Here is a 15004-nt window from a genome sequence, read left to right as displayed (position 1 = left end):
CTGGCAGCGCGATGGCTGTACTGGGAACAGAAAATTAGTTTTTATTGTTTAACCGTCATGGTTTAAATGAGGAAGCTTCTGCCACAGTTAAAGGTCCCCTTGGGTTTTCATAAAGCAGCCTTAGGACAGCAGTATTAGTCTTCATAAACAGCCCAATTTGAAAATGTCTTGTGCTATGGTACTTGTTTAAAAAGTGTAATGCAAGGGTTTGGCAGAGTAATGCAGTGGCGCATCTTGGGCTAACTGTGCGACTTACCATGTCTCTTCTCCTCCTTAAACATAATCTTGCCTCCTGACATTCACAGAATCTCGTCTCCTCTGAAGAAGGCCGACCCTCACACACCCACCCCAGTGTTCCTGGCTGCTAGGATGAGACTCCAAGAGGAGCAGCGGTGCCAGGCCAGCCACTGTGGACAGATGAGGCCAGGAAGGAAAGGGCCTCTAGCCTCGAGGTTCCTAAAGTGTTCATGCTCCAAAGAGGGAAGAAACGCCCCTCTTAAGGGGCAGGGAAACACCATGCTTGGGAGTGGCCTCTATCTCGCCTGTAGGAATCTTACATGGCGAGCTGCTAGCAATAGTACATCACCTGCTGTTTGATGACCAAAAAATAGGGATGGGCGGAGATCACTCGCTTACTCATTAAACGGGATCTTTACGCTTTCATTAAGCCTCACGGGGGGGGAGAACCTAAACATCATACAGTCCATGTCCTTGAAAAGCTCACACGTGAGTGAGCCAGACCAATGCCAGACTCGCACAATTGATGCAATGACGGGGTGAATGCGAGAAGCCCTGGCGTGCATAGGAGGGGTTCCTAACCCCCAAGAGGGGCAGCTGGGCCTCAGTGTGGGCCTCCTTCAGAAGTAATGAATTTTGAAAGACAAGTAGAAAACTGACTACACAAAGAGTGGTCTGGGAGGGCATCAAAAGGACACATCACTCATTCATCCATCCATTCCACAAAGTCTACTGGAGGCAGTGAGGGGCCAGGAGTCCTGTGGGGTGCTCAAGATGCTGTGTTTCACGAGTCACAGCAGGGAGGCAGAAGGACCGGGCACAGCCAGGTTAGGGAGCTTCACTTTGGTAGGGCCACTGAGCACAGATGGAACTCTCCCAGACCTTGAACCTCAAGAAGTTCAAGCAAACATGTGTTGTCTGGTCATGTCAGATACAGACTGCTCTCTGCAATTTCCAAGGCCCGCCCTTTTACACCACGCAGGATGGACCTACTTCTCACACACAGTCACTCCATTCACCAATGGCTGTCCTGTCCTCCGGGGGCTCTCGCCTCTTAGGATGCTCACAATGCCGTCTTAGTCCCAGGTGCTATATACAGCCCTCCTTCAAAGACAGCCCAGCCCTATTAGGAGAGGATTTCCAAAATCTTAAGACTCTAGTCCTGAACGATCAAATCAGAGTCTTTGTGAAAAATCTGGGAGCCTCTTATTGATTTATTTGTTGTTTTAAACAAGGGCCCCAAGTGGTTAAGAGCAATAGGTTTGGGAAACACTGCTCTAGGGCACACTTCTCTCCAGTTCCACAGGCTGCACTTCTCCGGGGGTCAGCCACTCTGGTGGAGCAATCCAGTCTGTCCTTTACCACCATCTTCCCAAACCCAGGATCCTCTGTTTTGTTCACTTCCGACATCTTAGCCGGAGATCCCATGCCACACAATTAGATGCCCCTCTTTCAGGCATGTCCTTCCTCTTCTCCATTTTTTAAAACATGTCAAATCACAATAGCTTTCTAACCATGCCAGGATACTTCTAGCATGAAGATAAGCCCAATGCCAATGACACCACCCACAGGTTATTTCACTCTCGCAAACCATCCTATCTTCTGCCCCAGGTCTGCCCTGAGACTGAGCACATCACAGTCAATAGCCCCTGGCTGGACAAAAGCAGACAATGGCCTTAAAGTTGTAGGAAAATTCTATGGCCCTTACTTCAGCCTTCCCATAAAGACAGCTTTTACAAATGCTAGATATGACTGGGTTTGATTGAATTGCAATTCCCAAAACTGTTATGGCAAACAGCGATGAAATCCCATTGGAAAACCACTGCATGACTAACATCTTGATTTGGGAACAACAGTGCCCCAAACCCCAAGTTTCCTTGTGGGTTTACAAAAAAATTTTCTTGGGACACATATTCTTATATACAAAGGCAAAGAGATAATGAATGGAGTTTAATTTTTTCCCTTTGTTTTGGTGTATGTGTGTGTGTGCGTGTGTGTGTGTGTGTGTTTAACTAAAAAGCAAACATAAAATAATATCTATATAACAATTCTAATTATAAGCAGCTAACATCTACTCAAATTCTAATTTATTTCTTATGTACTTTAGTTTAAAAAATGGAAATAGGCTTCTTATAATAATTGACATTGAATTCTAAGGGATCAGCTTTACATATAGAAAAAACAAACACTCTTTCTGATGAACTTTCTGATTTTAAATTAATGTTCTTGAACCCACAAAACCTACTACCAACTGCAGATGATGATCAAGGTTTATTCAAAGATCACAGAGGCATATGCCTAAACAGACTTTCAGAAATTTCTCAAAAAGATGCATGCTGTTAAATTTACTTTTAAATTTCTCTCTTTCCTGCAAACTAAATAATTCTAAAGTATTTTAAACTTTAGAAAATAAAATCTTGACCATTCAAATTTTTCATGGATTTGTGTATTCACAGAGTTAATTAACTCTTGCTCATATAGTGAGCCCACTGTCTTGCTCACATAAGATTTAGTGAATATCAGTAACTATCATTGTCCCTAGAATCCATTCTCTCCTAGCCTAATTAGTTATAGGCAATCCCCTTCCTCAAGCTTTGGTGGGCAATGGCCACTCCGCTTGAAACAACACTGTGCGGTCGCCCTAGTAGAGAGGTTGGTCTTTAAAAAAATGTTTTTATTGATTTCAGAGAGAGGAAGGGAGAGGGAGAGATAGAAACATCAATGATGAGAGATAATCATTGATTAGCTGCCTCCTGCACACCCCTACTGGGGATCAAGCCTACAACTGGAGCATATGCCCTGACTGGGAATCAAACTGTGACCTCTGGTTCATAGGTCAGTGCTCAACCACTGAGCAACACTGGCCTGGCAGCAAGAAGTGGTCTAATGCATAAGTTCCACCAATAGTATACTGCTAGAGGTGAGGATGTGTCATTTCCCAGGTACTGGCCTCAGTTTTTCTCTTCCTTTTCCTCTGTCTGGAAAGAACAACAATAAAGAAGCTAGCTTGGTCCTAGAGATAGAAGATACCTGTTGAGGATGGAGGAGCGTTCCCACCAGCCCTGACTGCTCACCTCTAGACTATTGCATGCAAGAGAAAACTTGCATTTTATTTAGTTCACTGAATGATGGGTCTCTGTTACAACAGCATAGACTATTCCAAATAACAGTGAATATTTCATTGAGATCAAAGCTTGTTAATTTGGGGGTACACAGTTCTTAATATCAGGGAATATTTTGCATTTGCATTGTGAATCCTGCAGGAGATGAGGTTAAGTATGTACTGATCTCAAGGAAATAAAAAGAATTTCAAGTAAGAATACATTGTTCGATAATGATGGCTCTCTGGTCTTATTCCCCATTTTCCAGTAGGTATTTGGAGGCTCAGAGATTCACTGACTCCAGGAAATTCAGTTGATCCTTAAAAATGTGTGCGTTTGGAACAGACTGTCCAACCTTTGAGGGAAGGCAAGGGGGTGAAGGGGTAAGAGATCAACCAAAGTTCTTGTATGCATGCATATGAGCATAACTGGTGGACACAGACAGTAGCGTGGGGTGGTGGTGAGGGCATGTACTGGGGGGTGGGAGTGGCCGGGGAGAGGTCAATGGGAGGAAAAGGAGACTCATGTAATACTTTAAACAATAAAGAATTTAAATTTAAAAAATCAAAATCTTCCTCAATAAAAATGACTAACATAAACAGACACACAAAAAAATGTGTGGGTTTGGGGCACCAGCCCCTGAACAGTTGTAAATGCACATATAACTGCTGACTCCCCAAAATCTTAATTAGTAATAACCTGCTGTTAATAGGAAACCTTACCAATAACAAAAACAGTCTATTAACACATTTTGTATGTTATATGTATCATATATTATATTCTTCCAAAAAAAGTAAGCTAGAGAAAAATATTCATGTTAAAGTGATCTGCTTAGTTCAAACCCATATTGCTCAAAGGTCAACTGCAGTTAGTCAAGAATATAAGAACATACAAACAAGATAACTTATTGGCAGTTGTTAAAGACCTTTCATATTCTGGAGTGAAATTGGAGAGTTTTATAAAATTGTACTCATAAAAGGAGCCAGAGCCATGTCTTTAGTTCACATTACAGACCAGCTTCTATAGAGTTTGTAGGCTATAGAGAGGTGAAGAGAGCTGAGAAAAAATGGGACTAAAGGGGGAAATCAGGATGAAGACAACTTGTAACAAAAATTAACCTACATTATTGCCTCAGATTATAATATTAATAATTAAAAATCCTAGCATTGAAAAGACATCAAATAAATGAGAATTAGGTTTATAACATTCCGAATGGCTTTATGAGTTGACTGATGTCTGCTTTTATTTCAAAATATTAGTTTACAGAGTTCAATAAGTCATCAAATATTTATTTGTTCATTTTTTTCATTCTTGAGACTAAATAAGGTGTGATATACTCATACAATATGAGCAAAATAGCTGTCGTTCTCATCCTGATGGAGCCTGTAGCTTCATTCCACGATTTCTAAATATTTCTGATTGTGCAGCTCTTTCAGAAAAATCATTAATAATCAATCCCAAATGTGCATATTTCTTAAATATTAAGTTTAAAAAAAAACAATTCCTGTACAGGGGTTGGCCAAAGCAGACTTACAGCTGTGACTATGTGAAACACAGTTTATTCTTGTATTTTATTTATTTATTTATTTATTTATTTATTTATTATTTTTCCATGGGAATAACTGTAAACCTACCTTGCCCACCCCTGTATATTTGGTACATTATAAAATGGTCTCAAACACATAGCTTTTTAAAAAATCTAATACTAAAAAAATACATGTACATGTAAATCCCCATGCTTCCTTCCCATGTCCTGGGGGATCATCTTGAATACACTGAACAACTCACTTTGGAGAGCAAAGTGTGCAATTATTGTATTGATCTCTCTCTCTTGCACATCGTTCTTTCAACTACCTTTGCAAGTAAATTTCAGGAAGTTCTTCGCAAATAGGTATCCAATGTGAAATCAACAATCTGGCGTACTGAAGTCAGGCCGTCACAGCCCAGGTGCTCAGGATGGATATTTAGTGCATGAACCCATGGCTTTCCCCTAAGCCTGGCCAGAGGTGTGAGGGCCCAGCGCCTCCCTGCCTGCGTGGGGCAGGCCTGTGCCTAGGCCTGAGCTCTCCGCTCTGCTCCTCAGGCTGGCAGAGGCCATGGAGGCTGCCAAAGCTGAAACAGGAATTGCTCTATAAATCGTACACCGTATTTGTACTAATGTTTTCTTTATTGTCACAGACTGTTATGATAGACTTTGAAAACTGTGGTTGGTAGGGCTGGATCACTAAGAGGCTTCAGAGTTCTGTGCTAAAGGGGGAAAACAGCCAAGAAAACCCAGCCACAATCAAAAAAAGGGGGGAAAACAGCATTACTGGTCTGACCAAAGAGAGGCTGGGTAAACACCACTTTTTCCACACATACAATGTGATATTGTGCTTATGTCTAGCATTTGTTTCCACTGGATGGGTTGATCTCTCAATAATTATTGCAGCCACACATGTAATTTTGTTTCATGGGTTCACTCAATATCTATATCGGAACTAAAACTAAGATATAAATCTACTTATATATGCCTGATACATCTATCCTATTTTCAACATTGGCAAGAGAAATGAGAAATCTGATTGTTTTGGCAAGATTTGTAGAATGTCACATTAACCAATAATCCTTATCAAAGGATAACACATTTGGAAAATCATTACTTGGCAAGGGTAAGAAGTGTAAACCATTAGGCAGAGGAGAAGTTATGGCTAAGTGCCTAGCACAGTGTGTGCACTTAGTAAACATTGGTTGGTTCTAATGATAAGGTATGGATAACACTCGTCTCCTTCCTAAAGAGCGGAGGCAACATGTCTCCAAAAGACTGCTAAAATAGTAAATATTCTGCCATTGTTGCTCATCAATATATTTAAATATAAATTGGTTTATCATTCTATCTTGGCAGTCACTTAGAAATATCAAAGGAAGTGAGACAATGAACAGGTGATTTTTGATGGGACAGGCAAGGGCAGAAAAGATCACTGAAGCACCAGAAGGTCTTGCAGAACTGCCAGGGGACAGCGTTGGTCACTCTCTCCATTTCTGAGATTTGTTTTCTCATAGGACATGACATAAGGGTATTGCTTTTTAATAAAAGGGGATTAAATATTAAATGTATTAAGTACATTGCAAATTTATTAAAATTTATAAACTGTCCCAATACCATTTTTAAAAAATATATTTTGTATTGATTTCAGAGATGGAGAGAGACATAGAAACATCAATATGAGAGAGAATCATGGATCAGCTGCCTCCTGCATGCTCTCTACTAGGGATTGAGTCTGCAACCCAGGCATGTGCCCTGACCAGGAACCAAACTGTGACCTCCCGGTTCCTACGTCAATGCTCAACCACTGAGCCACACTGGTTGGACCCAGCACCATTTTTTAATAATTCAAGCTATATCCACTTATTTAAAATAAATTTATATTATACTAGAGGTCCAGTGCACGAATTCATGCATAGGTGGGTTCCCTTGGCCTGGCTGGCAACCAGGGCTGTTAGGGGCTGGCCGGGCAGGGGGAGGGACCATGGGAGGTTGACCAGCTGCAGGATGTTGGCTGTGGGAGCACACTAACCACCATGAGGCAGCTCCTTAATCGAGAATCTGCCCCCTGGTGGTCAGTGCTCATCATACCTACTGGCCAGTCATCCGGTCATAACGGTTGCTTAGGCTTTTATATATATAGATAAAGTTATGTACACACATACAATAAGTTCCATTTTAAAGTTCGTGGTGTCTTTTCATCGATTATAACTTTACATAATACATCTTTACATTAACCAATCCAATTTTAAAAGCTTCTGTAGAGTTACCTAGTTTTATTTCTATAAGCTTTGTACATTCCTTATTAGTTTTATTTTTAGGGATTTTTAACAGTTATGAATGGACTCTTTCATTTATATTTTCTAACTATTGTTTGAGATGGGGGCAGCTAGTGGTGATTATTTATTAATTTTTATCAACCATTTTATTTTGCTTGTAGCCTTTCCGTTTCTTTTGAATCTTCCTTAGAATACAATCACATGACAACACAAATTCTGCCTTCTCCACATCCCTACATATTTTCTTATTTCATTCTCTTTTTTTGTAATTACATAGCTAGCACATTCTGAGTGGTAAAAATCATGGGGACACTGAGCATCTTCCTTGTGTTAAGAGAAATGCCTCTGTTTTTCACCATTAGCTAACTGTTAATTTGAGCAATTTCAGATAACATCAACTAAACTATCTAGTTTTATTTTCTAATAAATTTTAAATATCAGAAATAAAAGAAAAAATTTTATCATCACTTCTTAGTGTTTATGAGATGATAATGTTTTTCTCCTTTGACCTGTTAAGATGAACCATTCTTGCATTCTCAGATGAATACTAATAGTATCTGTTCTTCTTAACATCATTTATTTTCAAAGTCATCTGGGCTAATATTACATACTTATTTTTCCAGAAGAAATACAATGGATAACTTTTAAGACTGAGCCAATGAAAGTAAAAGTTTCCCTTCATTGTAAGGATGTACAATCTGGGTCAACCTAACAAAAAATTAGAAAACAATCGTTTACCTAGCCTGAATTACCTTAATTAGGGGTTCAATTTTGAACTAACGGATTACTTCTAGTACATGTAAATAATTGTTGTGGGTAGAATATTAAGTATTTGGGAAACAGAATAAAAAGCAGACTAGTGAAAATGAAACAAAACAACAAAAATGAATAGACTAGCAAAATTGCTGTTGCTATACCTCAAAAATTATAAGTAAATAAGATTGAATTTAAACCCACATTTTAAAATATGCATCTACTGCATAAATCTAAGCACCTACACATTAATTATAATGAAAATTAATACTTATAAGTAATATGTTCTCATAACTATAAAAGCAATCTGCACTTTATTGATTCTATGATGCCCCTTTTTTACATTTTATATGTAATTTTAAATTAAGATGTAACTAGACCAGGGGTGGGCAAACTTTTTGACTCGAGGGCCACAATGGGTTCTTAAACTGGACCAGAGGGCCAGAACAAAAGCATGGATGGAGTGTTTGTGTGAACTAATATAAATTCAAAGTAAACATCATTACATAAAAGGGTACGGTCTTTTTTTTTTTTTTTTTAGTTTTATTCTTTTCAAATGGGCCGGATCCAGCCCACGGCTGAACTAGACTCTATGAATATTATGTTTCATTTCTTAGTCAACTTTTTTCTTTCTTTGTGATCCATAAAATAATAAAGTCAGTTGAAAATTGGTGGTATCTTAGACTTGGTAAAATATAGCAAATATCAACTTTAAGGATTATACAAATAGCTTCATCTCCCTACCTCTGCTTCTAACATAAATCCCTTTTTTAAAACTTACTATTGATATAAGTGAATTTTTAAAAAAATAAACTGAATTCAAATTCAATTTAGATTTAAGAAACTTAAGAACTTGAGGATTTTCTCTAAGATGATTAAAGATAGCCCAGGAAGTTGCAACCAGGAGTTGGAATATAATGGTGGATGAAACTAGAGGTTGGGATAAAATGTTAGATGCAAGAATCCATGCAGGTGTGCATGCACTGGGGTCACTGGGTTCTACTCAGTTTTGGGTAAAGTCGGTAAGTAAAATAATCCCAAGGCTGATGAATTCTCAAGTGACCTTATCCAGGAAAGTAAAACAAGCAGTTATTACAAGTGATTTGCATTTGGAGCTGTCAACGTAATAGAAGTCACTGGTCTTCTCTGTCCCCATTTCTTATCTTCTCACCCAGCTCTCCCAGAAAATGAGAAAACTGACACAGAACTTCTCACCTATCACATCATTTCCTGGTCTTCTTGCCTGCCTCCTCACCGTAGATGACAACAATGGACCAGTTACAATTATTCTCATCAGAGCCCTTGGTCAACAGATGTAGAATAGGAGATCCTACTATTACAAAACCAAATATGAAGGAAATAGCTAGCAGAAAGTCCTTTGAACTGAGGAAATGTTCTAGGGCAGGGAATTCAAACTAGCAAACTGAACCATTGACTACCACAAGCCATCTTTGTCCTCCTTCCAAGTGTAATTTTAAATCTCTTCTCTAAATAAATAAATAAATAATTTAAAAAGAGGAAGAAAGAAAGGAAAGAAAAAAAGGAATATTTCCATGAACATGAATGTCTCTGGTCACCGTATTCAACCAACAACTTCAAAACAATTCTGCTAATCCCTTAAGACAATTCTCTTTAGTTCTTCTACAAATTCTCAAAATAAAAAAGAATAAAGTCAATAGCACTTAGCCAATTTTAATTTCATTATTAATAGAATCAACGAGGGCCCTTGACTTATAACCTTCAATGTGGACTCACCTTTCCCACAGCGGCTTGAAAGGCCTGTTTAATTCTCTTACACGAATCAGGTATTAATTTTGTGTCTTGACTCTCCAGACTTGTATCTTGCAAATCTGTGTTTTCATGGAGTTTGAAAATTCTATTAATGCAGTGAGTGTCGTCTTCTGACATTCTATTGGGATCCATCTGAGAAACAAAAACAAAAGAGTAAGCACATGAGAGTGCTTAACACTAACCATTCTGCTATTTAATAAAGTCTGACTTAAGAACAAAAAAAAAAATCATTTTTTCAAGAGTCTTCATGTCCCCAATAATTGATAGTTAATACAGCTACCTTCAAATTGGCAAAAAGATTGATTTTTTAATTATTTTTATTGAATTTAGCAGGGTGACATTGGTTAATAAAATTACATAAGTTTCAAGTAAAACATTGACTTCCAATTCATTCTTATGAGTAGCTGTCATCCTCAACACGTGATTCATAGGGAACTTGTCAAAATCATTTTGCATGGGGTCAGGGCAGGTAGAGAAAGCTTTTTGTCAAGTCACATGCCTCATGCTAGACTGGATTATGGAGCTCACTTAGATATTGAAAGAACCAAGTCTACATAGGTCAAATGAAATTAACAACTATCTTAACCACCATGTTTGTCTGGCCTATTTCTTAAAATAATGTGTATTTTAATAACCTAAATAAGGGCGAGAGCAATCCATTTCCTAGGCCCAAAGAAAACCTAAAGCTGGAACATAATTTTCCTTCTTGTTGAATCCCGTATCACTGCTTCTCAATCTGGAGTGGTGGGGCTGTCAAGGGTGCCCGGGAATGTGTGTGGGTGAGCGCTGGTGCCACTTGGGATGAGGATGGCTGCATGGGGTTGAGCAGGCTGTGTGGATATGCCCTGAGGGGATGCTAAAGTTCTTGTAATGTAAGGGGTTGTCCCACCCAATATATCACCATCAAGTTACTAGCTGGTGGTCTGATTAAATCGGTACCAGCAAAAGCATTTAAGTATTGCTCTTTTCTTAAAATTCTCTGCCCACTCCTTCCAGGTCTCTGACAAACCTTTGTAATGGTTTCAACTGCTAAGTAAAGGGTAAAGATAATTAGCTGTCAATTGTTTTAATAATAATAGTTTAATTTGTTGTCCTTTTATTTAAAAAACTCAAGGTACTTCTTGTGCATTTACTTATCAGTAGGTACAGATTATATGAAAAACATGAAAAATTGCCTTAGTTTATAGTAATCAACTTGGCCAATAATACCAAGTCTCTATTTCCCAGGTTTAATTATTTTTTAAGTAATCAGAAAGATGTTCGAATTTATTAAAGAACCATCAGCTATAAACTGAAAAGTACCCTATCTACATCTGAAATTCTCAAGATGAAATGATAGCCTTTCAACAAGTGTGCACCCACTAATATAAATTTTACTATTCCAGTCTTACAAAATATGAGGATTACCTATAATAATGGGAAATGTATCACTTATAAAACAAAATTATTTGCAATCCATATTTACTTTCATATTTTCTTCAAAATAATTAATACAAATGAGAATATGTGAGTTTTTATATAAAGAAAGCTTTCAATCACATGTTTTATTTTGTTTTTGAAAAGCTCACTTAGGCCAATAAGTTTCCCACAAAACCAGGGAAGCCTGGGCAACTGATATGAAGGGTCATTGAGTTCAGGCCTTAGGAAAGAAGAATCATGCAAGGGCCTCCGTAGGCTCACCACCAGAAAACTGCTGAGCTAAAGGAACAATATGGTGTCAGCGGGGAAATGGCGGTAACCCTAAAATTGGTTCAACTCAAATCCTGCCAACAAGCGAAGTATCATCTAACAGAAATAGCAGTCCCTTCACATCTCACAACTAAAAGTATAGCGCGAACACCTGCTGCATCATGGGCTCAGGGGGAACTTGTTAGGAATGCAGAATCACAGCCTCCCCCACACCCACCCTCCAGCCTCCACTCATTACCTGGAAATCTGCATTCTAACTGGATCCCACTGATTCTGATATACATTAAAGCTGGACAACTAATGCTTTTCAATGTCAAATATATAAATATAGATTGTCTGCTATTAAAGTGACTTCAAATTTCCCTGGACACCTATTTTAAAATGATTTCACAAATAACACTAATTAGTACCAAAATGCTGCAGCACTTAATAATGGTTAATGATTTGATGTAAATTTTATTCATTTGCAGAGAGTTTCAAAGAAATCATTTGCAGAAATCATAATGCAGAGAGTTTGTCCCCTCTCTTATTCTATGCCCAGATCGCCCTTCTAATTTGAAATCAACATCCCTGAGGGTAGGGGCCACCTGAATCTCTCCACAGCGTTTCAACGTGCAGTTTTGAACCACTGTTTCAGAATGTACCTCCTACTCCACCTATCTCTTACAAAGCAGTCTAAATAGAAAATTTGAATAACTAAAAAAATGATACTTTTTAGTCTATTTCAGTCACTAATTAGATAATGCTCATATTACAAATTAGAAATGGATATAGTTCTAGTGTTGCAAATCATTTGGAAAGCTTTTTCAGTAAATTAAACATGCCAGATACTGGGAATAAGATAGTAAGCAAAACAGACAGTCCTTTTACCTTCATGGAACTTAAACTCAACAGAGAACCACAGAAATTAATTTTTAAAAATCACAGTAAGCTTAGTTACAAATGAATTCCTTGTACCCAGGAATGTCTGAAAAGATTAACTAAAGCTTGAATATCTGATTTAAAATAGACTTTTAAAATGCATTTATCAGATGATGTAGTTCATGTGAAATTATTTTTAAAAACTCAATTATTTAAAAAAAACTTCCTTGAAATTTAATCATTTAAAGGGTTAAATGAGGCAGGATGCTTGACATTTGTACTATTTCGTTATCTGTTTTTACAAACAGGCAGTCTGCACACCTCAAAATCAGATTTTCAGTAAAGAATGCTCTCCTGTTTGGGTAGCACACAGCCAGAAAGGTTGGTGTGCCTATTGGGGGTTTGGGGAAAGGACTTAAAAGGGCAACAGAGATTGAGTTTTCTGAAAAGCTTATCTCTAAACTTTGAATAAGGTCGAAAAGTGCACATACATTTTACAAGCAACTTTTTAGAAGGTGTTGTGTTAGTGTGTTTTTTAACCCAAAGTATGAATACTATGTGGTAAGTATATGGTACAAGCCACATGCTAGTTTTTCTTTGGCAAAGTTAGTGGGGGGAAAGCCAATCTACACCGGATCTAGTGCCCATTTTTCTTCATTTAAACACTGGTGATCTGCAAACATTAAAGAGATTGATTCATTTTTAACTATTCAAACATGAGTTGAGTAGAAAGATTTTTTTAAATGTTTTTAAATATGTTTTTGTTGATTGAGAGAGAGGAGGAGAAAAGAAGGATTGAGAGACAGAAACATCAATCAGCTGCATCCTGTATACCCCTACTGGTGATCGAGCCTGCAACCCAGGCATATGCCAGGAATTGAACCAGCAACTTCTTGATTCACGGTGGACCTTCAACCACTGAGCTACACCAGCCGGGCAAGAAGAAAAAAAAACTTAAGTCACTGTAATTTTTACACTATTTTTAGCATTCTTCTAAATGCATTTAAAACTAAACTTTTTTTTGTATGGCTTCTCCTCTCCCCCTTTAAATAAAAACTATAAAATTGGACCTTTTTTCTCATGTTATTGTTGTTTTTTACTGTAAAGTGCAATGTTATCTGATATCAGATGATTTCATTCTAATTCAAATGCATTCACAAACCCCAAGCAGTTGATCCACAACTTTTGTGGGAGCCAAAAAACTATCTCTTATTTGGTACCAAGTTCTAACCCAAAGAGCTAACATAAGTGAAAATATTAAATCAGTGACAGGTCAAAATGAGTCGATTCCCTTAGCTAGAACTTTGAAAAAGGCCTCCAACAGATATAAAAGTAGAAAAAATTGTAGCTTGAACACCCACATACCCATCACGAGCTTCAAAAATTGCCAAGGCATGGCCAACCTTGTTTCATCTCTAAATAACCACTTCCCTTCCCCCACGCTCTCCACCATTATTCTGAAACAAACTCCAGACATCATAGCATTTCATTTGTAACTACTTCAAAATTTACCCCTAAATTATCAGGCACCCTCTAGATATCAAACATGGATCTCATTCTCAATAAAATGCAACCAGACCTAGTGGTGTGTTCTTAAGAAAACGTTGCTCCTAATATTACTTCTTTACTGAAGGAGGTGACCTTTTAAAATGCAGTGCAAAACTGGGTTCAGAGTAATGGCTAATATATTTTGAATACGTCTTAGAGAAAACTAATTTTCGTGCCATTAAGGAAAATCATATCCAGAAATACCATTACATTACATTCTCCAAATGAAAATTTTCTAGCTAGGCTCACTTACATCTTTACTTTGGAAAAGGGCTTCACTATTATCCATGTGACATCAAGACTGATGTTATGATAGGTGATCATCAGAAGGCAATACCCCTCATCACACCAGGCCATCAATATTGAGAAATCCTACCAAGAAGCTGAACAACTGTAATAAGAGCCCAGCAGGTCATTCTTTCCTATGTAGCTACCCAACTTCCAAGGTTCCTGACAAACTAAGCTGCTCATGGTCCCTAGAACTCACTTATTCCCTGCTGCTCTTCCAATGCTGAACACTCATTTCACTGTTACTGCTGTGAAGATGTCCTATCACACAGATGTTAGAGAAGATAACAGGTAGAGAACTAGTGCCTCTTCGGGCCCTTTTCTGAATGCTGGCCTCTTGTTTGACTAAAAATTTTAAGTATTTTGTTGTAGGCTTCTCCATTACTGGCACCATGCCATGCACATAGTCAGTGGGCATTGTATGTTGAATAAATGATTCTAAACTCATACTGCATAGTACTTAACAGTGCCATGTGCAATGCAGGCACTCTACACACAAGCATTCAATGAGGGAGGGGGAAACAACATGCTAGATGGGGAAATAAATAAACCACTCATTCTTTTGTTTTTAATCCTCACCTTAGGATTTTTCCCATGGATTTTTAGAGAGTGGAAGAGAGAGGGGAATACAGAGAAAAATATGGATGTGAAAGAAACACATCGATTGATTGCCTCCTGCACGTGCCCGGAAGGGCAGCAACCGAGGTACTGCCCTTGACCGGAATCTAACCCGGACCGCAGGAAGATGCTCTATCCACTGAGCCAACCTGGCTAGGGCAAACCACCCATTCTCGATGGCAGCATACCCCAATGAAAGAAAAACATTTCCTTACTTTCATATAGATTTGTGTTGCAAGTAAATCACTCAAAGTTGTTTTTAGAAAAAAAAAATCTTGCAATAGATTATGTTTATTACTACACAATACAACTTT

The 15004-nt window shown here is 38.1% G+C and overlaps 1 protein-coding gene across 1 annotated transcript in view; it reads right to left on the bottom strand.

Moving 5' to 3' along the window:
- TNFSF11 (tumor necrosis factor superfamily member 11) overlaps window positions 1-15004 on the bottom strand; it is a 30676-nt gene that overhangs the window by 14578 nt on the left and 1094 nt on the right. Inside the window, exon 2 of the mRNA XM_006752967.2 lies at window positions 9651-9818. Within this exon, the coding sequence (XP_006753030.1) occupies window positions 9651-9818 (168 nt within the window). The remainder of the gene's footprint in view (window positions 1-9650; window positions 9819-15004) is intronic.

This window comes from Myotis davidii, unplaced genomic scaffold (assembly GCF_000327345.1).
Source record: "Myotis davidii unplaced genomic scaffold, ASM32734v1 scaffold70, whole genome shotgun sequence".
Taxonomy (NCBI): Eukaryota; Metazoa; Chordata; class Mammalia; order Chiroptera; family Vespertilionidae; genus Myotis; species Myotis davidii.
Note: the sequence above shows the minus strand (reverse complement) of the source record. Positions and strands in the feature narration are given on the sequence as shown.